A 27,025-nucleotide genomic window follows, 5' to 3' on the forward strand; every position below is an offset into this window, starting at 1 on the left:
CTGCTGCTGCTCAGGCAGGATGGACGCCGATCGCACGCCGGCCTGGACGCCCTGCGCGCCCAGCGGAGTCATGGCACCTATCATGGGGGCCTGCTGCAGGGTCTGATGGGAAAACCTGCCAAGACCAGTGGGACAAAGGTCAAGGCCCGGCCCCCAGGATGGGGGTGTGTAGGAAAGTGGGGGTGGGGGGTGGGAGGGGAGGAGGAGGAGAAGTCCCCATCCCTGACCTGAAGGAAACCTTGACAAGTCGCTTCACTCACTCCCCCTGGCGCTAACCAGAAGGGCCCGTCTAGGTTCTGACAGATTGCTATGTTGAGGAATAAGGGGCAAAGGCATCACCCCATTTCAAGGGCTCATCACCTTCATGGCAAGACATCTCCCAATTCTGTTTTCACTGCTTTTCTCTTACAAGAATGAAAATCAGTCTTAGTACAGAACAGGTGTTCTAGAGTGCACTCACTGAGCTGCTTTCTGCTATTGGTGGAGTGGTCCCGGGGAACATTTCAGAATTGGAAAGACCACGGAGTTCTCCTGCTCTCATGCCTTCCCACATACAGCACAGCAACAGGCTACCTCCCGGCCGGACCCTCCCTCTCAAGTCTTCCGTCTCCTTCCCCATGTGTCCTATCCCTGCATCCCATATTCATCTGTCAACACATCGACTCACAACACGGCCTTTCTGATCAAAAGAGCCCTTTGTGGGACTCTGTCTCAATTCTGCACGGAGCGCTCAAAGCCCTGTATCACCTGCCCATCCCCGCCTGTCTCCTGCTACTGCGCGCCGGTGTGAATTTTACATGCTACCCATGCTCTTCTTCCCATCCCCTGCCCCCGTGGCCCCAAGTCACCCTCCTCACTCTGGTCCCGTCTTCGTTCACACTCTGTCATCTACCTGGACTCCCTTTTCTCATTCTCCACACCACCAATCTAAATTACAGCTATCCTTCAAAGGCCAATTCAAATCTCACCTCTTTCATGAAACTTCCTCTAAAGACTCAGGCCCACAACAACATCATACCATACCTTTTCTGAATTCCCATTTACTTCACAGCACACCACTGCCTACCTGATCATACCTCTCTCCTCACCGTGACCCTTAAATGCTCTTCTGTGTGAGTCTCCTCTCCCCGACTGGATGAAAAATTCTCTGTGGTGAGGGGCTCTGTATTTTCTAAAACCTTTTCTCTCCCTACCCTGTCCTAGCGGAGTGCTGGCCACACAGTGGGTGGCTGACTGATGCTTCTAAGGAGAGGGCTTTCCTCTGCTCCACTCCCTGGTGTCCTAGAGCCCAAGCCACAGAGCCTCAAGACGTGGCTCCCGAGTCCTAAAAGGCCCAATTAGCATTTGGCATGGTAGGACGGCTCTGTGGCTGGTCCGTTCCAGCATGTAACTAACTGCTCTGCTGCCGGCGGGATGACTCCTTACCACACAGTATATCTAAGAGCTCCAGACCTTTCCTTATCATAGTGGGAGGAGTGACCTTCCCCTCTCAGGGCCTCCAAGAAATGTCAGGCAAGGGGACGGAAGCCTACTGGTCACCAGGGTCCTTCTGGCTCCAGCATTTTGGGGCCAGCTAAGCATTCGTCACATCTCTGAAAGTTCAGACTAGTCCCATCACCTCCTGGCATGGGCTTCCCCCGCACCTACTGGGCATCCTTGCAGCCCAGTGTGTCTTCACAGCCCCCCCGACCCCCTCCCACACACAGATGCCTTGGGTAGTACCTTTGAGTGGAGGTCAGCCCATGTCCGTAGGTTGGGGCCTGCTGGTGCACATAGCCACTGGGCCGCTGTTGCAGGTGGCGAGTGGGATCTACAAGAGTAGGATTGGTAGAAGGGTGGGTGCTCTGATAAGGCTGGCTGGAGTAGCTGGGGGGCACCATGGTACCTGCGGGGCCTGCGTGTTGCTGCAATCCCACATGAGAAACATAAGGAGTATAGCCCTGGAGAGAAGGAAGAGGAGAGAAGGGGTCAGGGCCAAGGCAGCATAGGGTGGCTGGCCTCAAGCCCCTTCCACCCCACCCCCTTCTTATCCTCTCATGCCCTCACCTGGGAGGTCTGCAAACCGTAGGAAGAGCTGGGAGTCATCTGATGGACAGATGACTGTCCCAATATCCCCTGACTCTGCTAGAGGGAAAAAAGGAGACAAACTCAAACTCAGGAAAATACTTCCTGCTGTCTTGGTTCTCATAGCTCCCGCTCTGCCAAGTCCTTGTGAAAATCCTAAGCATCTCCTCAGTCTCATGACCCCCCAAAGCCCCTCTCCCTGACGGCCCTCCCTACTGCCCCTCTCACTATCTTTGCCTGGAGCTGTTGGCGAAGGCGCTGTCCTTGGGGCACCGCAGGCTGCTGCTGTCGGTACACAGAGGTCTTGTATGAGGGTTCAAGTCCCATGACTCCTGTCATGGTTGTGGGCAGCACTCCAGGGTAAGGTGGTCGGGTAGGCAGCTTCTGCATCGGTAACCTCACAGGGCGGTACGGGTCCACACGAGGGCCGCCTGGAAAGGGGAGAAGGCTGACCTCTCCAGGATCCCCATTCCCTGAGTTCCTGCTCAGTGTCCCAGTCATGGGCACATCCTCAGGGATGCGACATTGTCCCTCAGGCAGGAGGGATGCTCAGGTAACTCCCCTTCCTAGGGGCTGGCTCTCACCTGCAGGGAGTGGCTGGTTCTGGGTGTACAGGCCTATGGAGCCCTGCCTGTAGCTCAGATGTGATATGGAACCAGGGTTAGTGTGGTGCAAGAGGTCTGGGGGCACCGTCACACCATAGGGGCCACTCCTTCCCGGGCCCATTCCATAGTCCTGCATGAAGAGCAGAGGAGGAAGGTGAGTGGACTGTAACTTGGGTAGGGGGTAGGGGGAGAGGTGGGACAAGGTAGGGGACCAGGGCTGCAAAGGAGCTAGACCTATGTGACTCATTTTTGTCATTCTTATGGCAACTCTTCCCCACCTCCCCTTCACTTCCCTCAGAAACCAGAAGCTGCACAGAATTATGAGGTGGGGGGCAGAGAGAGAGAGGCTGTGGCAGCATAATGGGGTGGGGGTTTGGGGGGGCAGCGCTAACCTCTGTCTTGGTGGGTGGCTGGCTGCGTTTCTTGCCCTTGGTGGATTTCTTCTTGCGTTCCTCAGTACTGGGTGGAGCGGCCCCAGGTTTGTCAGTTTTGGGGGGCTCTGGAGCCTTCTTCTCAGGCTCTAACAGGGTGGGAGCAGGGGGCTCCTCATCTTCCGGGGGCAGCGGGAGCGGCTCCAGATAATAGGCACGGGGCCGGGGCCGCAGGTGGGTGTGATACAGCAGCAAGCGCTGCTGCTCCTCTCCTCGGGCCACACGCCGGTCCACCCGGACTGTTCCAAACCAGCCCCAGGACAGTGGCGCGGATGGCTTCAAGCCCTCAAAAAGATCCCAGGGAGATATCTTTTGTTTGGTAGAAACCTGTAGACCCTGCTCCAGAAAATGACACACAGTGAGCTGCTGAGATTTGGCAAACAGGAGACAGACCTTGAGGGCTTGTAGGAGAGGGGTAAGGATCTGTTGGCAATTAAACGGAGAAAAAAAAAAACAAAACCCAAAAAAACAAAAACCAAAAACAAACCCAGGCCCAGGTCAGTTCCTGGGAGACGGTGAGAGGGATGGACATGAACACACATGCACACCAACAGCGTGTACTCTGAGGTACACGCTCAGAGCAGACAGAGTTCAGAGGGGAGAGGGTGATGGGCAGGGACACACAGATGCTGACATTCAAAGGAAGACACAGCAACAGGAAGGCAGGAAGAGACTGAAAGGCAAAAACAGAGAAAGAGACAGAAACAGGAAGAGAGACAAAGAGGTGCACAAAGAGACACAGAGAAGGGCCAAGGGAGACAGTCAGGTAGAGACAGAGAGAGAGAGAGAAAGACTCAGAAAGACAGACAAATGGGCCAGGAAAAGGAGTGAAGACAGAGTACATGTGACTGGGCTGGACTCTAGATTTTAGACTCTGCCTCCTCTTTTTTCCCTCCCCCTCTCGGCTCTCCACAGCCAATCGGGTTACTCAACAAACACTGCAGCTGACAGAGACGAGCGGCAGGGAAAGTTTTGCAGAGATGGGGGAGCTGGCACGGGTGAATGCAGGGTAACAGAGATCCAGCAACTGGCCAGACAGATGGGTGGGGTGCTGGCCAGGGTGGAGGAGGACAGGGTGCTGAGAAATGGGTTGTCTGTTCAAAGGTGGGTGCAGATGGGGGGAGATGGGTAGAGGTGAAGAGACAGATAAATGAGGATGAGATTCTCAAGATGGGGTGCAGAAATGATAATTAAAAAAAAAAAAAAGTTCAGTGATCAGCTCCACACCCCAGAGACAGCTGTTGCCAGCAGAGCCCCATGGACTCCCCCGCCTGGTAAGCCAGTCGTAGCAGCAAGGTTCATGCAGGGAGAGCTCTTGCCCAGAGGAGGGAAAAGCTGGGTGTGAGGGGATCGGTGCTGCAATAGGAAAAGGGATGGGAGGAAAAGGGGACGTGCCTCCTTCTTGAAGATGGAATCGAAGCCTGCAATCTTGTTGCCCTTGGTGTCGATGAGGGAGCCCTGCGGCTCACAGGTGATGACATCTCTGGTCGGCTTGGGCAGTGGCAGCAGCTGGAGAACTTTTTCCAGACTGTCTGACTGGCGCTCCCCCAATTCTTTCTGCAGGCACAGGAAGACAGGCAAGGGTTCAAGGACACAGCAAAGGAGTGATGGGAAGTCTCAAGGGACAGCAGAGAAAAAGGCACGACGACGACACTCAGTAAACCCTTGCTGTACAGATAACAAGAAGTGGACAGGGAGGTGGAGGGGAGGCAGCTCTGGCCTGAACGAAGTCGAACGGCGTGCGTAAGGTCAGGGGAGAGGGAGCCGAGGGGCCGGTCCCCATCCCCCGCCACCAGAGCCGTGCCCTTGCTTCCTCTGCTCACCCGTAGCTTCTTCACCAGGTTCATGTAGGCACGTTTATTCTCCTCCATGCTGCCCTGAGAGATGCTAGACATGTCTGCGGCCAGGGTCCCATTGATGAGCACACTCAGCATGTCCAGCACAGTGGTGAAGAGCTCGCTGTGATGAGAAGACCGGGAGAGAACCAGAGAGGAAAGAGGCTAGGCCAGACAGTGGCTCCAGGGTGGGAGCCAAGTAGGGAGAGCTGCGCCAGCCGCAGGGCATCCTGCACCTGGCACTGGGGAAGGGACTACCTCCCAGGTGCAAGACTGAGGACAGAGGGTGGGGGTACTTTACTTGTTGGACTGCATGTCCACGGTGCCGCTGATGATGATCTCCAAGAGGAGCATGGCCCACTCGGTGGTCTGCTGGGTGCTGCGCTGCACCGTGTCAAACATGCCCCCCACCTGCCAGGGCCACAACGAGCCTGTCAGATGGCTCAGGGGCCAAGGCTGGCATTTCGGGAAGCTCACAGCAGAACCCAGCCTGGCTGCCACTTCGCCCAGCTCCCACCACGTGCCAGTCGGACCCAGGATCTGTTATGTGAGTCTAGGCCAATGACTACATTCTTGGCCCCTCTGGGCCTCGGGTTCCTGACTTAGGAACCCATGGGAGCTGGACTAAGGGATGTCCAGGATTCCACTCAACATTCCACGGTGGGTTTCCAGGGTCCCAGCCAGAATCTAGGGTACTGAGGCAGGGTCTCTGCAAGGATCCAGACTTTCAACCACTTTCGGTCCCATGTCTTGAGGAGGGCCAGATCAGTACTCAAAGACCCGGTGGAAATTGGGCCCTCCATCTCAGCACCCTCCGCCCCCACCCCTGGCCAGCGCTGGAGTGGGGAGGCATCTCTATGGAGCAGTTCTAGTCCCACCCACATCTTTTTTCTCCCCGGACCCCCACTCACCAGGTTGAGCCGCAGCTTGAGAGCCTCGTGCATGAGCTGCTTTGGTTTGCAATCATCTAAGTACTGGTTGTCCCGCCAGTTATTCACAATCTGAGACAGAAACAAGCATAACGACCAGCTTTCGGCATCTTCTCATTTCCATCCCCAAACACTCAAGGCGTTGACCGTTAAGTACTGGAGGTTCTGGGGACATGGTGGCCTCGGGGGCACCCATTTCTGCCCTCTGGCGCAGCTCAGTGGCTCCAGGGCCTGTACCTGGTGCACCTGGCTGTAGAGGGAGGTGAGAAGGCCCTCACGCTGCTCATCCTGCCCTTTCAGACACGTCAGCACCAGGGATAAGAATGGCTGCTGGCTCAACAGGGACATGCTAAAGAAGGGAGGAAGAGGAAAAGAACAAGGACAGGACCATGAGATGTGAATTAGGCAGCTGCCCATCTCATCATTCCAAGCCCCAGACTCTACTCTCTCAAGATCTAGCCTCTTGGGTTGCCTGGGGGGGCACAGTCAGGTTAAGCATCTGCCCTCAGCTGAGGTCATGATTCCTGGGTCCTGGGATCGAGTCCCGCATGGAGCTCCCTGCTCAGTGGGGAGCCTGCTTCTCCCTCTCCTCCCCCACCTTGTGCTCTCTCTCGCTATCTCTGTCTCTCTCTCTCAAATAAATAAAATTAACCAAAAAAGATCTAGCCTTTTGCTCAACTGTGTCCACTCTTACCCTTCAATTTTCCACTTTCCTGTGATTTCTCATCCCCACCCGTGACCCAGATTTTTTTCTTCCCTGGCCCTGCATCCTCTCCTTTCTACCCCTCCATCTTGGTCCCCTCCACAGCCACTCTACCTCTTCTGCTTTTGTCGGTCACGTTCTTTGCGGGAAGAGGAACCCAGGTGCTGACCCTTCTCCAGTTCTTCCCCGGCCGCCTTTAACACATGCCCCTGGACTGAGGTGGGCAGTTTAGCAATGAGGGGGGCCACCAGCCACACACCAGAGCGCTCTAGAGAGCTGGAGGACAGACAGAGCACACAGTGTCCCAAAGGAGCCAGGCCAGGGTGGAAGCACCCCTCCTCCCCTCACCTGACGGACAGACCTAGAACCTCTGTGAGACTGAAATCATTTACGCTAGCAGAACAACTCATAAGGGATCTGAACACATTTCTTCCCAACCTGAGCACTGGCTTGGTCTTGCTGCTGCTGGGCATGTTGCTGGCAGTGCTTCCAGAAGAAGACCCCGTCTCTGCTGACTGCTGGAAAACCTCAATTGTGGCCTTGGCGATGTTCTCCAAGAGGGAGTTCATCTCCTGGGGCAGGGGGATGAAAGGCACATGGGGTACTAACTAGGTAACTGGGGATGAAGGAAAACAGATGGTAGGAGATGTAGGAAATGAGGGCGGAGAAAGGCATCTGGAGGGTAACGAGAGTGGGGAGAGACAACTCTGCTGGGAGCTGTGCCCTCCAGCACCTCCCCATTTCTCCAATTCCCCACTATCTTCTCCTCGAACACCTCCTCACTGTCATGACCATAGAAACAGCCTCTGCCACCACCACCGCCAACCTTCCCCCACGGTGCAGAGCCCCAGCTCTCCCAGCCCACCTCCCTATTCCTCAGCCCTACGTGTCTGCCATCTTCCCGTCCTCTCTTCTCTCTCAGCCCAAGAACCCAAGGGCAGGACATGGGTTTTTCTGTGGTGACCCACCCTTGTGAGGCATGTGGAGCTGGAAGCGGGCACGGGAAAGAGAGGGCCGGGCACCACTCACATTGTTAGGGGTCTGCTTGATCATGAGCTGCAGCTCCAAAGATGACTGGCGCATGGTCCACTGGTCCAAGTTCTGTGACAGAGACACCGCTCCCAGGCTCATCATCAACGTGTCCCCCGGCCCCAGCCACTTACCACCCCAAGACCAGTTCCTGACCTCTTGCAACCTTGAAACACATAAGCCTACAGGTCTGAAAGGAACCTCCATGTCCCTCTCCTTAGGAAAGTTTCCACCGACACGACCCAAAATGGCTGAAAATCCACCCCATTTTAAAAGCGGTTCAGGGAACGCCTGGGTGGCCCAGTTGGTTAAGCGGCTGCCTTCAGCTCAGGTCATGATCCCAACATCCTGGGATTGAGTCCCACCTCAGGCTCCTTGCTTGGCAGGGAGCCTGCTTCACCCTCTGCCTCCGCCTGCCACTCTGTCTGCCTGTGCTCACTCTCTCGCTCTCACTCTCTTTCTCTGACAAATAAATAAATAAAATCTTTTTTATTTTATTTTATTTTTTTAAAAGATTTTATTTATTTGACAGAAAGATCACAAGTAGGCAGGGAGGCAGGCAGAGAGAGAGAGAGAGAGAGAGAGGAGGAAGCAGGCTCCCTGCCAAGCAGAGAGCCCGATGTGGGGCTCAATCCCAGGACCCTGAGATCATAACCTGAGCCGAAGACAGAGGCTTAACCCACTGAGCCACCCAGGTGCCCCATAAAATCTTTTTTAAAAAAATAAATAAAAGCGGTTCAGGAAAACTTCACCTTCCCCTGGTCTCCTGTTCCACGGCCTCACATTCCTTTGCAGAGGTGAGTTCTCCCTAATGCTTACCCTAAATCCTTGATGTTCAAGTTGAAGCCTGCTTCTCCTATTTTAAACCAGCTCCTCAAAGTCCGTTCCAAATCTGAAGGCTACTACTGCGAGTTAATCTCTCTGTGACATTATCTCCTCTAGGCTGAGAAGACCTCATTCCTGTAGCTCTTCCAGATGGCTCTCTTTCTCCACCCTCCCTCCAGTTACCCTAATGTCTAAAGCAGCTTGGCCAAGTGGGGATGGAGTAGGGGATGCGGCGGCGGGGCATAGCACAGGCCCACCTGGGTTCACATGCTGACTCTTAAGCTTACTAGCTGTGTAACCTTGGGAAGGTCACTTATGCTCTTCAAGCCTGGGAGTCCTCGTTGGTCAAACACAGACACCCCTACTTCCTTTACAGGGCTGGACAGTCTAAATAGGTGGACAAACACAGAGTGCTGTGCACAACACTCAGCACAAAGCAGATGCTCTATAACTGGGAGCTATTGGGTACTCCCACCATTGGGGACTGAGCAGGGAACAAATGCCCAACAAGCAAGGCCCAGAACTAGGCTTCCCAGATGTTGGGCCTTGCGCTGCTGAGCTGCAGTTCCACTCCTAACAGCCGCACCCTCAGCCACTGGCTGACTCTAGGGTCTAGACCGTGTTGACATGACTTCTAAACCCACGTCCAAGCTGTTTTCCTCACCACCTTTTGCCCACATCCTTGTCTGTCTTCCTCCTTGACCATCCTCCTCTCCTTCTCTCAGGGTTCCTATGGTTTCACCCCGGGCCTTGGGGCCCCCCTGGCCCCTGGTTCGTCCAAGACCCCCATCACCTTGGCCTACCTGGAGAATGCGCTTAATGCGCTGCCGCTGGGGGTTCTCCCCATCCTCATTGTCCAGCAGGCGGTACGGGTAGCAAATGAGCTGCATGAGGCGCTGGGCCTGGGCACTGCTCAGCACAGGGTCTTGCAGGTCGTTGCTGTCCTCACACAGCGATTTAAGGCAACGCTCTCCTACCCATTCCTGAGGAAGCTGGTCATTAGTGCACTGGGGCAACTGGTGAGCGGGGTGAGGGATAAGGGGGATGGGCTGGGGGTTGACGAAGGCCATGATGTATAGGGGAAAGGTGGCATGATCACAGGACTATGCTCTAGAAAGGCACCGAGGCGGCCTGAGGGGGGAAGGTGAGACTGACCTGTTGGCAGATGCTGCGCAGCACGTACTTGGCATAGACGTCCAGACTGGCTGTCTCCACAGAGATGTTGCGGCCACCCTGCCTCCGACCGCCACTGCCACCTCCTCCCTCCTCCTCTGGAAGTTCTTCTGTTCCTCCTGTCACAGTGAAGCCTGAGCCCTTCAGTTCCGCATCCCCTGTGGTTCAAGGGTGGCAGATAGGGAAGGGCAGAGTGAGATCTGAACACAGTGGAGAGACCCAGCCCGGACCCACAGAGGCAGCAACTCCCCAAATCCGGCCCTAGGGGACAGAAATACACTTCCCTCCCGCCTCTCCTCCCCAGAGGTCCAAGAGACCACCTTCAGGAGGGAGAAAGACTGTCCTCTGTAGCTCGGCTGGTACTCCATCCCACACACACTTTTGGCACTGCTCCCTTCCTATCCCATACCAAGTACAAACACAGCCTTGAGAACAGCAAACACAGCTCCATCCACTATGCGGTTCTGGGAGGCAGCCAGCAGGTGGCGGTCACAGGAGGAACGGATTCCTACTGTAGGCTTGTCTGGGGAGGGAGCTGAAGTCAGGGGAAGCAAAAGTAGAAACGGGGCGGGGGCGGGGGGCGGTGGCAGTGGTAGCCACATTTTCTACTGCTGGCTGGCCCAGATCAGGGTCACTTACTTCCGTCCGACTGGCAAGGATTGAGTTGTGGCGTCTTGAAAAGGTGGAGGAGGATGCGGCAGGTAAGCCGGGCCCCTGGCTCAGAGTCCTGTTCACTGCAAGCTTAAAAAAAATATATTGGACAGGGCGAAGGGACACGGTGTTGGCAAAGGGCTGCAAGGGAAGGCAAAGTCAGGCAAAAGGAAATATGACAAGATAATGCCCAAGGAGAGGTGGGGCAACCAACTGTCTTACAGTGCAAGGGGAGTCCCTCGGAGGGTCAAAACACGGAAAGATGGAAAGATAGGGGCCACCAATGGCCGGTTAGAATGAGGCCACTCCCAGAACAAGGCACACCACTGGACCAGCCTCTGGTGGTACTGGGGAGCCTCACACTGAACAGTGAGTGTGTGGCCATCGGGTATCTAGTCAAACTTAGGGTACAGAAATTCTAGGGATTATGGATTGGCAGTTCACCGGCATTAAGGAGCGAAGGGATGGCAGCACAGCGAATCAGATCCTCAAGGAGCAGACACTGCCGAGCGATGAGGATGGCAACAAAAGTAGCCAGGGAGTCATGAAAAGACAGGTCACTGACCTGGAGGAAAAAGCAGCCAAGATATCCCACCTCTGCGCAGAGAGGCTGCCAACTCAAAGCGGTCGGCCTCCGCTCTATGGGCCTCTGTCCCTCTGTAACCTCGACGACTGGGACCAACCCCCTCCCCACCAAGCCCTGGGAACTGTCCCATGCCCCAGCGGGACCAGCCTGAAGTCTCACATCTACGTTGCAAAGAAGGTCGTTGAAACCACAAGTGCCATTGTTAGAGGAGCAGCACAAGGCCTTCAGGACCCCTAGCCATTCCGCACTCAGTGACTTGCAATAGCCTGTCAGCTCTGCACACAGGATTGCGATGTCATTCACCCTGGGGAGAAGTACAAACGCCCTCAGGAAAAACCTTGTTCCACAAAACCTCAGACTCATTAACTTTTCATCTCCACCCCAGCAGTAACCAAGTTTGCCATACCTCCCGGGCATCTCATCCCTCCCAAACTCAGGCAGGAGCGCCGTTCCCCACTCAGTACACCCCATACCTATCGGGATCATGGTGCCCCACACAGACGTGCATAAGGGCATTGCAGACAAAGCTGTAGCGGTTAGCAGGGTTCTCACTAAGACTCTTGCCTAGCCCCGTGTAGGTGAAGGTGTGAGCTGCGGGGTTCTCCAGAGTGTCAATCATGAACTCAGGTGCCCAGCGCATGTTGGATTCTGAGGGCTCCACATTGCAGTAGATGGTGTTTTTCACCTTGGAACAGAAGTCGCTGCAGGGGTGGGAGAAGGGACACGGCAATGTCGGGGATGATCTGGCGAGGCAGAGGGATGGTTGGGAAGGGGGAGAGGAGGGGAAAAAAGGGAGGCACCGGGGACCCTGAGACAAGCAAAAGGGAGATGGGACCAAGCCGAGTGGGCAGGACAGGGACCCAGTGAGAACAAGGCACGGGAGGCCTCTGGAGGCTGGGAGGAGGAGTGTGGGCCCTTTGGAGATGGGCTGGAGGCCAGGCTGATAAGGAGGCAGGCCTACTCTCCAGAACCAAGAGCACATGAAGGACAGAGTTCCCAGATGGCCAGAGACAGCGGGGTCCTAGGCTGTGCCCTGCTCCTGAGTTGAGCGGTAATGGGAAGGAGATGGGCCAAGGTCCCACTCTCTACCCTCACCTCCCACCTCTCTTACCTGAAGAGCTCCCCAAATTTGCTCTTTAAATGGCTACAGGAGGTGTACAGATCATAGAGATAAGCAAGGATACAGCGTTCCGCCGAGGAGCCATCTGACCGGTTCATCCCATGCTTCACTACGCCACACAGCCTGTCACGAGGGTACAAGGTTGAGATGGTCCGTAAGCCATGTGCACAGCCAGGGCATGAAGGTCCCCGGACACAGGCTCATGGCTCTTGGTACTAGTCTTCCCTGCCTGCCCAAATGGCAGGGGCTTGGCCATGGTGAGAGCCCCATGTCCTTCAGGGGCCCGCTTCCACTGGCACTAGCCAGAGCCCCGAGCCACCCAGTTATTTCGCGGCCCCCACTTACCCCTCGAAGACCTGGGCCATCTGGTCCTGGTTGAGGATGAGGCAGGCATGGTAGTGCCGCAGGACGGCCACGATGCACAGGCACAGGCTGGTAGTGTAGCTGCCCACCAGATCTGAGGACTTGAGAAGCAACTCGGCCTCGACTACGCTTAGTTCATTCAGGAGCTGGCAGAGCAAGTATGTGTGTGTTGGGAAGTGGTGAGAGATGAGAAGAGGCCCCTGTGTGCCATATAGCCTCCCTTTCCGTGAGGCAACTGCCCAGACAGGCCCGAGCCCCTTTCCACTGCAGCTGCCTCAGTCTAGAAGGACCCTGTTGCCATACGCCACTGTCCTTTATTCTATTAACGCCACAAGCCACATTGACAATCTAACCCATCTCTAGGATACAGTTTTATGAACTCCACCGCAGGAGGACAGTCCATACCCAATGCTCTCATCTATCTCTTGGGCCTCCCTGTGGAGCACGTGAGCCGCTAGTCTGGGCCTTCTTAGCTCGTGTTCCACCTGATCCTCCAGCCCCCACCGGGCTGGCTTTCCTGCCCATCCCAATTAGCCCAGGACACAGGCTTGAGGCCCGACTCTTGACCTCGGGACCCCATACAGCACAAACACCTTCTTCCACCCTCCTCTCCCCAACTTCCCCACCTGAATGGCAAAGTCGATGAGGCCACTGATGCTGAGTGAATATTCCATGAGGTCGAAGATGAACTGCACATGCTGCACCAGAGGCAAATGGTATGACATGCCAAGGGCAAAGCTTGTGATCTGTTCCAGAACATTCCGGGAGACCTAATAAGGGCAGTGGGAGTGAGACGGGAGTGGAGAGACGCAGAAAGAACCAGGGAAGCAAGAAAAGGAAGATGGCAGACTGGGATGAGACCAGGAGGCTTAGCCTGCCTAGCGGGAAGAGGAGGAGGAAAGGAAAACAGGGCAGGCTGGCAGAATGTTGGGAAAAGGGCAGGACCTAGGCCCACACCTGAGCCGTGACCTGGTGCTGGTCATAATGTGAAAGATGCTGGAACTTAGCAAAGATATCTTCAGCAGTGGGGAAGGCTTCAGGCCGGTTGCGTCGTCGCTTCTGCCCATCCTCCCCACCTGAGGGGACAGTGGAAAGGGAGCAGTCAGATGGGGAAGAGAACTAGTTGACTGGGGGGTTGGGAGGGGGGTATGGAGAGAAGGCTATGGGTGGGGGGGAGGGACCAGGGTAGGAAGGCAGGGAGGAAGGGTGGGAGGGAGAAGGGGAGAAGGGAAGGGAGGGTTGAGGAAGGGGTGGGGGAGGGATGAAGGGAAGGGGTCAGTGAAGCAAAGGTTTGGAGGACCACAGACTACATGGACCTCGGAGGAATACGTACAGGGAGGTGCTAGGTCAGGGGAGAGGAGGGGGAAGGGCGGGCAGTATGGGGCTTACTGTGAGGTACCTAAGAATGTCAGGTCTCCAGGATTCAGAGGCACAATAGGAGCAAGCTGGTCTGCAGAGGGGGGGAATGAGGGGGGAAGTTTCAAAAGGACTAGAGCTCTCAGGAGACTCCAAGAGACAGGACATGGGGACATGACTGGGGGTTCCCTGTGCTGGGGAAGGGGACACTGACTAGGGCACTCCTAGGGGGAGATCTGTTTCAGGAGCCTCAAACCCACCAGTTTCTGCTGTCCCCTTGCGGTTCAGAACCTTCAGGATATCCTTGGTAATTTTCTTGATGGCATGGCGGGCATCATCTCGCTGCTTTCCCACCCCAAACAGTACGACCAACCGCTGATTGCACTCATGGCTGCATGATTCCTCCTGCATGCCAGCAGCACCATCAGACGCTGGCATGGGTCTCGCTCCCTCCTCCTCTCAAAAGCATGCTCCATGACCCTCAGCATCCCAGTGCTCAGGCCCTTCCCAGCATACCACACCCACAAGCACAGCTCCAACCCCACAGCACAATCCTTGGACAGAAACCTCGGCTCAAAACCGAGGTCTCAAGGAGCTGGGGGACAGTACCTGGGGGATGGGAAAGTGTGTGGCATACTGCACGTGCCGCGGCTGATCATAAAGAACACCAAGGGTCCCTTCTATCTTCTCCTTGGGAGGGGGCTTCACATCCTTCTCAACATCTGGTTTCTCAGGGGATGGACTGCCCTTCCCCTCACAGGGCATGGTAGGGGAGAACAACTAAGAAAAGGCGAAAGGGCAGAACATTTAGAGCGTGAAAAGGGGGTCAGGAGCATAAAGAAATTCCCCAGAGAGGCAAAACAGGAGGACCTCAGGAGCTGGATTCTTTCTTCCACACTGGAATCAAACTTACTGAGAAATCAGGCTTCTCCATGTCCTCGAAGAGCACGCTGGAACTAGGGTCAATGTCCATAGACTCCGAGAGCCCTGGGTCCTAAGGGCACAGAATATAAACCAAGTCACTTTAGCCCCAGGGAGCTGCTCCCCACCACCTAGAAAGGGGGATGGCGAAGTCAGAGGGAGGAGACCATGTTGGGAAAAGCACCGGATCTGGAGTCAAGCTTTAAACAGTCACATACCCACCTTGCGCCTCATTCCCTTCAGCTTCAAGGAGGGGGATCAGAGCCCCTCATCCCATTGTGAGGAGCAAATGCCAACAAGGGATGTGAGAGGGCTGGGCCAGCCCCGAAGCGCCAAGCCCATACCAGCCCCTTATTGGGGAAGGGATACCTGGAGGTCTCTGAGAACCAGGAGTCTGGGAATGTCTGAAGGAGGTAGCGAGGGCAAGACGAGGCCTGCTCACCTCAAGCTTGCTACTGCTGCTGCCCTCAGCCTCCTTGCGCTCGGAGTCATCAGCAGGGTCGTCAAAGGGAGATGGGGGCCGGGGGCCAGGGGCTCCAAAGGCGAGGTCCCCTCGGGAGATGAGGGTGCAAGTGTACATGTTGTGGGAGAAAACGTCATGTCGGATCAGTTCACAGAACAACAGGACCAAGTTAAAGAACTCCACTCGCTCACTCTCACTTCGGGGGTCCGCTGCATGGAGGGAATGAGAAAAGGTTTAAGAGAGCACGGGACACAGGCAGCAAAGGAGAGAAGCACACCCGAGGCACAGTGCTCCTAGAGTACCTGAGGTGGGCAAGACGAGGAACAACCCCCAACCCCAAACCCGAGGGACAGAGTACAGTCAGTTCACCCCCCTCCTGCCCCACACCCTATCTCGTAAAGGAAGAGAGCATCCTTGCTGTTATTTATGTGTGAGAACGCTTCTGGCATGGGTTCTTCTCCTTATTCCTTTATTCTATTCAACCATAAGATGATCAGAGGCTGGAATTATACCCCAAACTCAGTCTGCATAGAGCCCAAGACAGAAATAGACACCAGAAAGCCCTTCACTACATTTCCCAGGGACAGTGGCACGTAACCGAGTCTCTGCGGAGAGAGGCGGGGTGGGGCAGGGGTCCATACTCAGCATAGGAGCCTGGGTATCCAGAAACTGCAGGAGGACATCCTGGAAAATGGGAGCACTAGGAGCAGAAAGGGAGCCAGAGGCAATGGAACCCTTCTCATCTGCGGCTTCTGATTCTCCACAGCGCTACAAGATGAGAGAAGAAACCCCAGCATCGGTCTGGGCCGGCTTCTTCACCTCTCCACGCATGATGCTTCAAATGCTGCCTGCTTCGCCTCTCCCGCCAAGCTCTTCACTTCCATCCCCACTCTGACCTCCATTTTCTTTACTGCCTCCCAACTGAAGCCCTGCCTGCCTCCCTAACTCCAACACTGACATACTCCTTCCTACTGTTGCCTTAAGTCCTCAACTTTCCCTTTAGGGTCCGTACCCCTTCTGTATTCTCATAACTTGAACTTGGGGTCCGCTACTCAGCTCCATCCTTCTCCAACCCCAGCCGTCACTGCCCCACTGGCCAACCACATTCTCTTATCTCTGCCCCCTGACCTCGGCCTCAATCTCAGCCTGTCTCTTCTCCAGCAGCTTGGCCACCACCATAGCGCGATGCCGACCGGAACGCTTGCAGCTCACCGCCCATTCACACAGTAGTGACACCACAGCATCATCATCCGAGGAGATCTGGAGACCCAAGGAATATGGGGGTGAGCAGGATAGGGTTGGAGATAAAGTACCACGCTCTGCTTTCTTCAAGACTGGGTCCCATCTTAAAACAGCCCAAGCCCAGGAAGATCATCTCTTCACACAACTCCAGTGTCCATGCCTTGCCATGCCTTCCCCTCAGGTGTACTGTTGCTCTTGCCATGTTTTTGGCTCCTTCTGTTCCCCTTCTTGCTTACCTCGTGCCCGTCCTTGCTAGGGCCCAATCCAAAGATCCGGTTACAAAGGGAGTCAAGAGAGTTGCTGAAGTCAGAGCGCTCAAAACTGTGGCTGTCCAACACTTCCAAAGTATGGAGCACCCGTCCAATGGTGAAGCCTCAGGAGGAAAAGCGGGAAAGGGGACTTAACAGGAAGCCCAGTGCGTTCCGACTCACAGATCACTAGGTCCTTACCATCCCTTCTTCAAACACCCTTCTTACTCTCTGTCCTCTGGCACCCACCTGCAGTAGCTTCCTGGCACTTATCAAAAGACCAGCGAACCTCAACTGCCTGTCCTCGTTCCTTGATCTGCTGCTCAATCTCGCGCAACTTTGCACGGACCTGCGGTACGGGAAAAGGGGGAGTGCTTTAATTAAGGATAACCAAGGCGTACAGAAGTCCAGGGCTTAGGCACAAAGGACTGTACCAGACCCCAAGTCACTATTTCCTTTTTTTCTTTCTTGACAGAGAGAGGGAGAGAATGTGAGCCTACAGGAGAGGCAGAGGAAGAGGGAGAAGCAGACTCCTTGCTGAGCAGAAGCTCAGGCACGGGGCTCCATCCAGGAACCCTGGGGTCACGACCTGAGCTTAAGGCAGACATGTAACTGACTGAGCCACCCAGGTGCCCCTCTAAGTCGCTATTTCTGAAAAAGCAGTCCAGCTTCCCATCTCAATCCAGGGGCACCAGGCTGGCTCCTCATGGTACTTACCTGCTGAGTAAAGGCACTGTTGCCCTCTGGCATGGGCAGGTTGGAGGGGGCAATAGGCAGGTGATCGAGTGGTGAGCCGGTCTTAATGCGGCTATCGGTCAGTGAGTAGTGCCAAACCAGGGCGCTGGGACAGCACAGGAGGATGGTCTGCCACACAGGAACAGCTGGGTCAGGCTCTGTTCCCATGGCTCCCTCTCTAGAACCCCACTGTAAGACCCCAGCCTGAGCTTTCTGGTCTAACGTCATTCTGAGTCCCTGGCGTAGCACCACTCCGTCTCTGAGCTCTGAGCCTCTCCCCTCATCCCCTCCTTTTGCTCTGGGCCTACTCAAGTCCTGGAAAGGAACTAATGCCCCAGGAGTGAGAAGCAACAATCTCAAAGCAAGTACTCAGTGCCTGCTCCCACCTCCCACTGAGAATCACCCCCATTCTCCAGGACGGGCATCCAAGCCTTCTCTGGATGCTTCTTAATGCTTCCCTGGGTCCAGCCAGTACCCACCTGAAGGATACAGCTGAGGCCAAAAACCAGGGGCCGGTGCTGAGGGCACATCAGCAGGTCACTAAAGGGTGTAGAGGTTGTGCTGCTGGTTGGGGGCTGAGGAGCTGGGGTGGTGGGGAGTGTGCTTGTCGACTGAGTGGACATAACGTGAGATGAGTGACTGCTCACGCCATCCAGTTGCAAAGCCAGTCTCCGGGTACAGAAGTAGGCAAGGCGGCGGGAGAGGTATGCAGACTGAACGAATTCCCCCGAGTACTGTGAAGACATGCCCATCAAGACACCCAGTTCTCCCCACTTCTTTCTCCTCTGATCCTCCCTAGGACCCCTCCACCCTTCGTCCCCCCACAAACCCCAGGCCTTACTCGCAGCAGCAGGGGCAGCAGCAGTTTAAGCAACTCGTCCTCTCCAGGGCGGATTTTCTCAAAACACTCAAGGACCCAGGTCAGGAACTCATGTCTATCCAGCATTCCATCCTATGAGTCCAAGGAGGTGGGAAGAATATTAGTTTCCTTGGGGACTATAAGCAATAAGGTAAATCAAAGGAGGAAGAGAAACACAGCTGGGGCAAGCTGGCAGGTGGATTCTGCCCTGTACTGGCGGAATGTGAGACCAGGAGCCACCTGGGTGTCACATCCCATGGCCCTTCTTCCTACCTGAAACATGAACATGGCCAGCTTTTCGTTGTAGTCCCACTGCCGGATTGCCACCTCTACGTCATGGGGCAAGGGCCCTATGGTGGAACCACAGCCCCCGCTGCCTGCGGGCCCTGGCCGGTAGTATTCAGCCATCTTTTGCAGCTGCTCCCATAAGTATTTGGTGATAATCTGAGTCCACTCTAGGGGAAAGGTGAGGAAAGGTCTATTTTACACCATCCCTCAGCTTAAAACATCTTCTGTCCCCACCCCACGCCTACACCCCCCATCACCATCCTTCTAAATCCTATTCATCCTCTCAAGCTCTGGTCCAATGCCACCTGCCCATGGCCTTCCCAGGTGTCCCCAAATAATTCTGTCCGCTCAAGTCTTTCACCATCTCTTTTGAGACACACACACACATGCATACACATACTTTCTCTAATTACGTGATTTGTACATATGCCTTAGCATCCCTATTGGATTATAAGCATCCTAAGGGTGGGAATAAGGGACCAGTCACCTTGACAGCCCCGTACATGCACACAGTAGATACTCAAGACACACAATGTTTGCCAACGGAGTGAATGCAAGATATAAGCAGAAACAAGGAACACAGACAAGGAAGGAGAATAAGTCCAAGGGTCTCTGTATCACTCCTTGATGCAATCAGTGCTGGGACCCCTGGTATCAGGAGCTACTCACCCATGAAGGGGTCAATGACATGTCTCTTCTTCACCTTGGTCTCATTGATTGATGCATAGTAGGCACAGGTCATCTTAATGAGCCAGGCAGCCCGCATCACAGGCACTGTGTATTTGGCTAAGTACCCAAATACTTCTTCCTTTTTACTGAAAATGGGGACCTGTAGAGACATCACAAATAGTGAGACTTCTACCACTGCCACGAGCTGGCACCCATGTAGCCTCATCCAGGGATAGCAGGGTACTTCATACCCATGTTCCCCACCTTGGCCTGGAGACCAGGAAGCATCACCTCACCTTTTTGGCGAGTTGCGTGAGTGGCTTGGTGCCAGCCAGGTCAGTGAACCAGGTGTTAATGGCACTCTGGGATCGTGCAGTCACCAGCCAGAAGTTGTCCTTCTGGTTCACTTGGGGCTTCCTGCGACCGGTGTCAGGAAGGGTGTTACAACGTAACTTCTCCGCGATAATGCTGCTGAAGTTGGAACTGATCTGAGGGAAGAGAACTATATACCTCAGGATGGGAAGAAGAGGCAGAGAGGTGGTCGTGCCTCTGAAGGGCTAATACCAGTGTGGCAGCACTAGGTTATGAAGGAAAACTCAAGCCATTCAGGTCATCACTTTAGGTCTTCCCAACCCAGGGCCTTTGCTCCCTCTCAGTCTTCCAGCCTTTTCCTTCAGCCTGGCAGGGTTGTCTCACCTTGGCAGGATTGAAGTTGACGTTCTTGGCACTGCCATGTTCATCCCCAGAGACAGCAGGCTGGTTATTGAAACCTTGTTTTACATTCAAGGCCGTCAGTTCATCCTGAGGCAGGAAAACGACATTTTAGCTCCCCCCCCCAATCCTGGGGTGGTGGTGGTGGGAGAGGAGGGCAGAAGAGAAGAGAACAACGCAGGGGTGGGGGGAAAAGGGGGGCAAAGGGGGAGAGGTAGGAGGAGGATTCTGAGTAGAACAGATTGTTATTTAAAAGCTAGGCCCTTATATTCATTTGGACCCCACCCTCACCCCCACAGTCACTAAGATATCCAGCCACCCAGAGCTCATTCAACATCACTCTTCCTTACAAGCTCATAAGCAACCGCAGCTCACCAAGCTGCCTCAGACAACTTTCTGAGGTGTGTGTGTGCGTGTGTGTGGAGAGGGGCGCCTCCAGCGTGGCCCCTACATCATTCCCTATTCACACCCGGGAAGCCCCCTCCCCCCAGGTCCCACTCTCCCACACCAGCCCACTTTATTCTTACCCCTTTTGGGACTTTGGCTCCTACCAAACCGCCCCGCCCCCCCCAAACCATCACTGCTTCCTCGTCTGCGGATCGCTTGCCTCAGGCCCCTTGAGAACCCCGATATTTTGAACGCACCTCTTTCTGTTTGGGATCTTGAGGGTACACATCAGGAGGGCCCAGCCGCGGCCGCTTCAGGGGCCGGTGTTCGTAGCTCAAGATCCCGAAGGCCGCCATCTTGCCCAGCCCGTAGCGCCAGAGGCGCCAGCCGGGGCCGGCTGAGGGGGAGGGGGAGAGGGAACCGACAAGGGGGGTGGCGGTTGAGAGGACGGCAGCCGAGAGACAACAGGGGGCTCGTTAGAAACTCTCGATCGTTGCCGGAAACTACCGAGGGGAACCGAGGGACGACGGGAACCGTCGGACAATACCGACCGCAGCGGGGGCGGGGCCGAGCCCGGCGTGGGGCGGAGCTTCGCGGTCGCTGAGCGTTAGGGCCCGCGCGGCTTCTGAAGATCGATTTCGTTTGCCAAGTGTCTACGAAACGTCCTCAAGCGGTCCGTGTGGCCAGGGGATGGGTGCTGGGTGCGACCCCGCGAGGCGGGAAGTAGCCGCGGCGCCGAGCGCTAAGCTGAAACTGGGCCCCTGGTGGCTGGCTCGATTCTTGGGCTGGAATCGGGGCTCAAGGGTATTTGTCTCGGTTAGGTACTCTGCCTTTTACCCTAAACTGCTTCTTCCTTTCTGAGTTTCTGCATCTGAAAAATGGGTGTACTGTCACCTCCTTCAAAGGGCTATTGTGAAGATTAGAAATGGTCTGCATAAGAAAGCACCCATCAAGGTCTTTACGGTCTGGAGCGAAGGTTTGTAACCTTTATTCCATTCACAGCCCCTTTAAGATGCTGATAGGCGTTATGGGCCTTCCCGGGAAAGTTACAGAGGCAAACAAAATGTTACATACTTTCCAGGGAAATTCTTAGACCCCTAAAGGTCAACAGTATATCCCCTAAGTGTCCATGAACTCCCACTTGGAAAGAGGCACGTAAGTGTCAGATGCTTTCCAGACATCACCTCCTTTAACCTGCAAACAGCCCCATGAGTTAGAGATTATAATCATCTCCATTTTGTGGATGAGGAAGCTGATTTTCAGAGTGGAAGTTCACTTGCCCCATGTCATTCAGGTACTAAGAAACAGACCTGAGGCTAAGATTTTTTTTCTGGACTCAAGGGCCAGTACACTTTCTGTGATGCCATTGCTCTTCAGAGAAATTTCTCTAATTTCTCTTTAGAGAAAAGATGGAGTGCTGTAATAAAAGTTAACAGATAATGATAAAAACTAATCAAATTAGCAAATGGCAAAAATAACACTGACAAAATGCTATTGAATCACAGTGGGAAGACAGATTAATTCTGATTGGGGAGAGGAAAACATATTGGAGAAGGTAACATTTGAGCCAACCCTAAGTAACTGTATCCCACAGAACATTAGGGCGGGTTAAAACATAAGCACAGTGCCTGACACATATTTAAAACTCAGTAAATGTTTGCCGAATAAATAGTTTTTACAAAGTGTCTCCAATTGGCTCTGTGTTTGGGGAAAGATAAATCTGGCAATAAGACAAAGAATGAGTTAGAGACCAGGGGCCTTTAGAAAGGAAGGCTGGGGGCTCCTGGGTGGCTCAGTAGGTTAAGCGTCTGCCTTCGGCTCAGGTCATGATCCCAGGTCCCGGGATTGATCCCTGAGTCGTGCTCACTGCTCAGCAGGCAAGTCTTCTCCTTCTCCCTCTGTCCCTTCCTCCTCTCCCTGCCCACACTCTTGCTCTCCCTCTCTCTCAAATAAATAAATAAAATATAAGAAAGAAAGACTGGCCTGGGGACGCCTGGATGGCTCAGTCGGTTAAGCATCTTACTCTTGGTTTTGGCTCAGGTAAGGATCTCAGGATCGTGAAAAAATTCTCTCTCTGCTCCCCGTCTCTCAAGGAAAGACAGAAAAAAAGAAAGGCCAGTTAGTGGGTTCAAGGAATAATCATGACTAGAGGGAATGAAAGGCTGATTTAGCACAGTGGCTGTGCTGATGGAAAGGAGGACACTGCTGAGAGAAACACCACAGACTAGAACTGATTGGATTCTCAGGAATGAGAGAGAGGGAGAAATTGATGAGGACTTTGAGGTTTCAAGTCTGGGTGACCAAAAGGGTGATGACACGTTAACTGAGATAGGGAACACAGGAAGAGAAGCAGATTTAGGGGAAGATGAGGAGTTTGAAGCCAGTGTGTTTGTTCCTCCATTTCCAGAATCTACTTCTAAGTCAGACCTCCTCACCAGTCTCAACAGGGACCCAGCTCAGGCAGCAGCTAAGAGTGGATATTTGGGTTTGGATTAGGTCAGAAGAAAGACAGCTATATGTGTGCCCACAGGAGTCAAGACTGTACTTTCCACCCGAGACAGTAGGGCTTTCACAGAGGTTTCAGGGTGACTGAGCACAGGAAGGGGAGGGAGGTCCAGACCCTCCACTCTACGGGATAAAATGGCTTAGATGAGAGGGTGGTTGGTAGGGAGTGGTGATGGTTGTGGTGGCAATGGGGAACAGATCCTTCCTGGGATCCGGGTGGTCTGAGGATTCTCGAGTCCATGACAGTCTCGTGTGCCCAGCCTCTGTTCCTGCCTAACAGCACTTTACAGTGGTGGTGTTACACCTACGGATTAGATTAACACTTAATCTCCCAGAAGATTTGGCCTGTGTCACAGCACACATTTGCCACACCCTCTGTAAAGCCCTGGTTTCTAAGGTTCTTTCCACCGGAAGCTATGACAGAAGGAAATGTGTGGGTGGGGAGGGGTAATGGGTGAGGGGCCCAGGTTCCTGACAGTCTACACCCAGGGAACGAAGAGCAAGCGCCATGTTGAAGCCACCATTGCCACTCAGATCCTTCTTATTCCTGCAGCTGCCTCTGCTGGGGGTGGGGCTGAACCCAACAGTCCCCATGCCCAATGGGAATGAAGACGTCACAGCTGGTGGGAAACGTGGGACTGGAGGGGGTTGGGGAGAGGGGAGACTGTGGGAAGGGGCCGTACAGAAATGTCCAACCTGCCATGGGAGATTAGAAGGATGCGGGCAGAATTTAAGAGTACTGTGGAGAAGGAAAGGGGAAGGGTTCTCTGCCTCATGCTGCTGCTTCTTCTGACCATCATTTCTGGTCTTCCCCTCCCCCTCTTTGTCTTCTCTCCAACCTAGGTTTCTTCCCAACTGCTACACCTCCTAGGACCCTCAGTGTTTCCACCCTGCCCCTCCCAGAGGTCCAGTGTTTTGTGTTCAATGTTGAGTACATGAATTGCACTTGGGACAGCAGCTCTGAGCCCCAGCCCAGCAACCTGACTCTGCACTACTGGTATGAGAAGGGAAGAGGGAACAGCACAAGGGAGTCAGAGCGGGGTGGGCTGGATGTGAGGGACTTCATGGGGACCAAGAAAGTGGTAGCCATTGTCTGACCCTCCCCACTATTTTCTCACGGTAGTAAGTCAGTTCAAAGGAGACGAGGCTGGGCTGTGGTATCTGTAGTACCCAAGTTTATGCCACCGTTCCTCTTTCTCCCAACCCTTCTCTAGGTACAAGAACTCCAATGATGATAAAGTCCAGGAGTGTGACCACTATCTGTTCTCTGGAGGGACCACTGCTGGCTGTTGGCTGCAAAAGGAGGAGATCCATCTCTACGAAACATTTGTGGTCCAGCTCCAGGACCCACGGGAACCCAGGAGACAGTCCATTCGGACACTAAAACTACAGAATCTGGGTAATTTGGAAAGGGCACCAAGAGTCCAGGGATGTATTATGGGGGCACTTAAGCACCTTAAGGGTACTTAGGCAAGAAGGAGGAGGTGAGGGGTCTGGATAGGGAGGGGTGGAGGGATCAGGGACACTGCCTTCAGGATCCTAACTCGTCTAGGCCAGGGGAATGACCACACACACACCCCACCCCACCCCCACACATACACATTTCTCCAGTGATCCCCTGGGCCCCAGAGAACCTGACCCTTCGCAACCTGAGTGAATCCCAGCTAGAACTGAGCTGGAGCAACAGACACCTGGACCACTGTCTGGAGCACCTGGTGCAGTACCGGAGTGACTGGGACCGCAGCTGGACTGTGAGTGATGGGGGCAGGACTGCAGCAGCTCAGGCTGAGCAGATGAGGATAAAGGAGTCAAACAGCCAAGTAGGAGGGCGCAATCTCGAGCACCTGTTCTCTGCCATCACCACCTGCGCTCCCACCTCCCCGCCTTACCACCCAGTTCCTTTGCTTTGTCTCTCCTCTCATCCAGCTCCTTTCCCTATCATCACCAGTGACTTTCCATGGACTTTTCCTTACCTATACCTGATAGGCAAGTAAACAAAAGGGAGCCTTCAAGGGCATCTGGCGAGGAGGCCTTGAATTCTAGTCTGTGAAGGGAGCAGTGCGGCTAGAGTCAAGAGAGGAGAAAAGAGCCAGGAAGAACACGATGACCGGGGGGAAGGGCAGAAGTTTTCATTCTCCCTTCTCTTTTAGACACCCATCTCTCCCTCACCCTCTTTCTCCCCAAGGAACAATCGGTGGACCACCGAAATAGCTTCTCTCTGCCTAGCGTGGATGGGCAGAAATTCTACACGTTCCGTGTCCGGAGCCGCTATAATCCGCTCTGCGGAAGCGCTCAGCGTTGGAGTGAATGGAGCCGCCCAGTCCACTGGGGCAGCAACACTTCCAAGGGTAAAATGGGCCTAAGGCCTCACTGTGACCCATGAGCCCGGCACCCCAACCCTGTCTAGCATCGCTCTCTTTTGCTGTACCTCTTGACCCCTAAGCCCCCCAGATTTGGGCTGTCTCCCCTCACTGTTCAACCTTAACCCCCAGGTCACAGGTTTTTTCTGTGTAGGGTTGGGTCACTATGTTGTTAGAGTTGGGGGGGGGCATTGTCAAGAAGGAGGCAGAAAAGATATAGAATGTTTAAGATTCCCCTACAGCATTCCTGGAAAGCCTACGTGGTAAAGATGGCTTTGGAGCCAGACCGATATAGGGTTTTAAACCTGGCTCTGCTTGTTACTCCCTCTTTGACCTCGGGCACATCACTAACCTCTTTGATTCTGTTTTCTCATCTGTAAAATGGAGATAATGATTGTTCCCCCCACCCCCAACCCCACTCTCAAGAGCTGTGAGGATTAAGAATATGGAAAGTGTCTAGCACTGTGCCTGGCACCAAAGTTGGGACACTACAGACATCAGGGCTCTTTCTCTTTCTCCTCCTCCTCCTCCTTCTTCTTCTTCTTTTTTTTTTTTTTTTTTTTTTTTTTTTTTTTTTTTTTTTTTGTAGAGAATCCTTTGTTGTTTGCGTTGGAAGCTGTGCTTATCCCCCTTGGCTCCATGGGATTGATTATTAGCCTTATCTGTGTGTACTGCTGGCTGGAACGGTGAGATTTCAGATATCCCAGGAAAATGAGGTGGGGTAGCTGGGAAGAAATAGTACTGGAGGGTTGTCGCAGGGTCTCCAGGAGTAGAGAGCGGGACAGTAAGGAACAAGGGATCACTCAAGGGGGCATGGCGATGGAAGGAAGCTGCAGGCCTAGGGAACACAGAACCCCTTCGTTCTGTCTGGGAGAGCTGGGAGACTGGTCATAAAACAGCATAACCAACATGCTCCTGCTCCCTCTTTCTTCTCCACCAGGACGATTCCCCGAATTCCTACCCTCAAGAACCTCGAGGATCTGGTTACCGAATACCATGGAAATTTTTCGGTGAGAACATTGTCACAGGCAGACTGCAGTTTGCCAGCTACCGGCTGCCTCTGTCTGCAAGTCAGACAGAGCATGGGGGTGGGCAGAGGAGAGGGGAGGGGGCCTGCACTAACGGTCAGGATGTGGCCAGTCAGTGGGGGGAGGGGCTAGATGGGGAGAGATGCACAGAAGAACGGATTATATAGATTGGGTGGGGCAGAGGGAAACCGTGGTATGGGCACCCCCTCCCCGGGAGTCTGTGTGTGCCTTCTGTAATCCCAGGAGTTGCAGACCTTGCAAGAGCTCCCTTGGTCCAGAGCCTGGGTCTTTGAGTCCCTGCCCCTAATTGACCCTTGACCTGGAGATATCTGTCTTTAGGCCTGGAGTGGAGTGTCCAAGGGCCTGGCGGAGAGCTTGCAGCCAGACTACAGTGAATGGCTTTGCCACGTCAGTGAGATTCCCCCAAAAGGAGGGGCTCCAGGGGAGGGGCCTGGGGGCTCCCCCTGCAGCCAGCACAGCCCCTACTGGGCTCCCCCATGTTACACCCTGAAACCTGAAACCAGAGCCCTGATACCCTGACTGAATCCCCAGAGTCCTGGAGTCCTAAGTTGTACTAACTTCCCCTCCTCTAACCAGCCTGGGTCCAATGCTCACCTCGCCCCCCTGTGGCTGATTCTGAATTTTATGCCCCCTATAATTTCCCTCTGCCTCCACCCCCACCCCATTCAACATTTCCTATGGTCTAATTGCCCCTTTTGCCCTGTACATGCGTCTGGTCTTCCCTGCTCCAGCCACTCCTCCTCCTCCTTGCAGGATTCTTTCTCCCGCAGGCCCTCCGTCCTTCCCTCCCTCTTTCCATCTAACCTTCAATTATGTTCCAAGCAATGAGAAATAAAGCTTCTGTTGATAATCGTCAAGAATGTCTGTTGTTGGGGCGGGGAGCAAGGGAAATGTGGGGTGCAAGGAGGGTGTGAGGCA

General features: G+C 54.3%; 2 protein-coding genes across 2 annotated transcripts in view; one reads left to right on the top strand and one right to left on the bottom strand.

Annotated features, from left to right (window-relative positions):
- MED12 (mediator complex subunit 12) overlaps nt 1–20,762 on the bottom strand; it is a 21,703-nt gene extending 941 nt beyond the window's left edge. The window contains 42 exon segments of the mRNA XM_059385803.1: nt 2–115; nt 1,723–1,940; nt 2,047–2,124; nt 2,302–2,495; nt 2,649–2,799; nt 3,062–3,436; nt 4,496–4,657; nt 4,924–5,059; nt 5,237–5,346; nt 5,847–5,936; nt 6,102–6,213; nt 6,682–6,843; nt 7,006–7,139; nt 7,597–7,668; nt 9,225–9,404; nt 9,577–9,752; nt 10,004–10,117; nt 10,234–10,335; nt 10,690–10,810; nt 10,991–11,135; nt 11,305–11,532; nt 11,943–12,074; nt 12,297–12,460; nt 12,941–13,084; nt 13,272–13,390; nt 13,714–13,764; nt 13,931–14,075; nt 14,280–14,450; nt 14,584–14,664; nt 15,034–15,263; nt 15,696–15,822; nt 16,183–16,314; nt 16,533–16,669; nt 16,794–16,893; nt 17,262–17,408; nt 17,759–18,013; nt 18,121–18,231; nt 18,412–18,593; nt 19,096–19,255; nt 19,392–19,583; nt 19,792–19,896; nt 20,451–20,762. Of these exon segments, the coding sequence (XP_059241786.1) occupies nt 2–115; nt 1,723–1,940; nt 2,047–2,124; nt 2,302–2,495; nt 2,649–2,799; nt 3,062–3,436; nt 4,496–4,657; nt 4,924–5,059; nt 5,237–5,346; nt 5,847–5,936; nt 6,102–6,213; nt 6,682–6,843; nt 7,006–7,139; nt 7,597–7,668; nt 9,225–9,404; nt 9,577–9,752; nt 10,004–10,117; nt 10,234–10,335; nt 10,690–10,810; nt 10,991–11,135; nt 11,305–11,532; nt 11,943–12,074; nt 12,297–12,460; nt 12,941–13,084; nt 13,272–13,390; nt 13,714–13,764; nt 13,931–14,075; nt 14,280–14,450; nt 14,584–14,664; nt 15,034–15,263; nt 15,696–15,822; nt 16,183–16,314; nt 16,533–16,669; nt 16,794–16,893; nt 17,262–17,408; nt 17,759–18,013; nt 18,121–18,231; nt 18,412–18,593; nt 19,096–19,255; nt 19,392–19,583; nt 19,792–19,896; nt 20,451–20,549 (6,158 nt within the window). The 5' untranslated portion in view covers nt 20,550–20,762.
- A 2,393-nt stretch (nt 20,763–23,155) lies between these two features.
- On the top strand, nt 23,156–26,964 carry IL2RG (interleukin 2 receptor subunit gamma). Its single transcript, XM_059385499.1, has 8 exons — nt 23,156–23,321; nt 23,542–23,695; nt 23,913–24,097; nt 24,310–24,449; nt 24,884–25,046; nt 25,648–25,744; nt 25,999–26,068; nt 26,426–26,964. The coding sequence occupies exons 1-8, from the start codon at nt 23,207–23,209 to the stop codon at nt 26,624–26,626; spliced, it is 1,125 nt and encodes a 374-aa protein (XP_059241482.1). The 5' UTR covers nt 23,156–23,206; the 3' UTR covers nt 26,627–26,964.
- The last annotated feature ends 61 nt before the right edge of the window (nt 26,965–27,025 follow it).

This window comes from Mustela nigripes, chromosome X, assembly GCF_022355385.1.
Source record: "Mustela nigripes isolate SB6536 chromosome X, MUSNIG.SB6536, whole genome shotgun sequence".
NCBI classification, from domain to species: Eukaryota; Metazoa; Chordata; class Mammalia; order Carnivora; family Mustelidae; genus Mustela; species Mustela nigripes.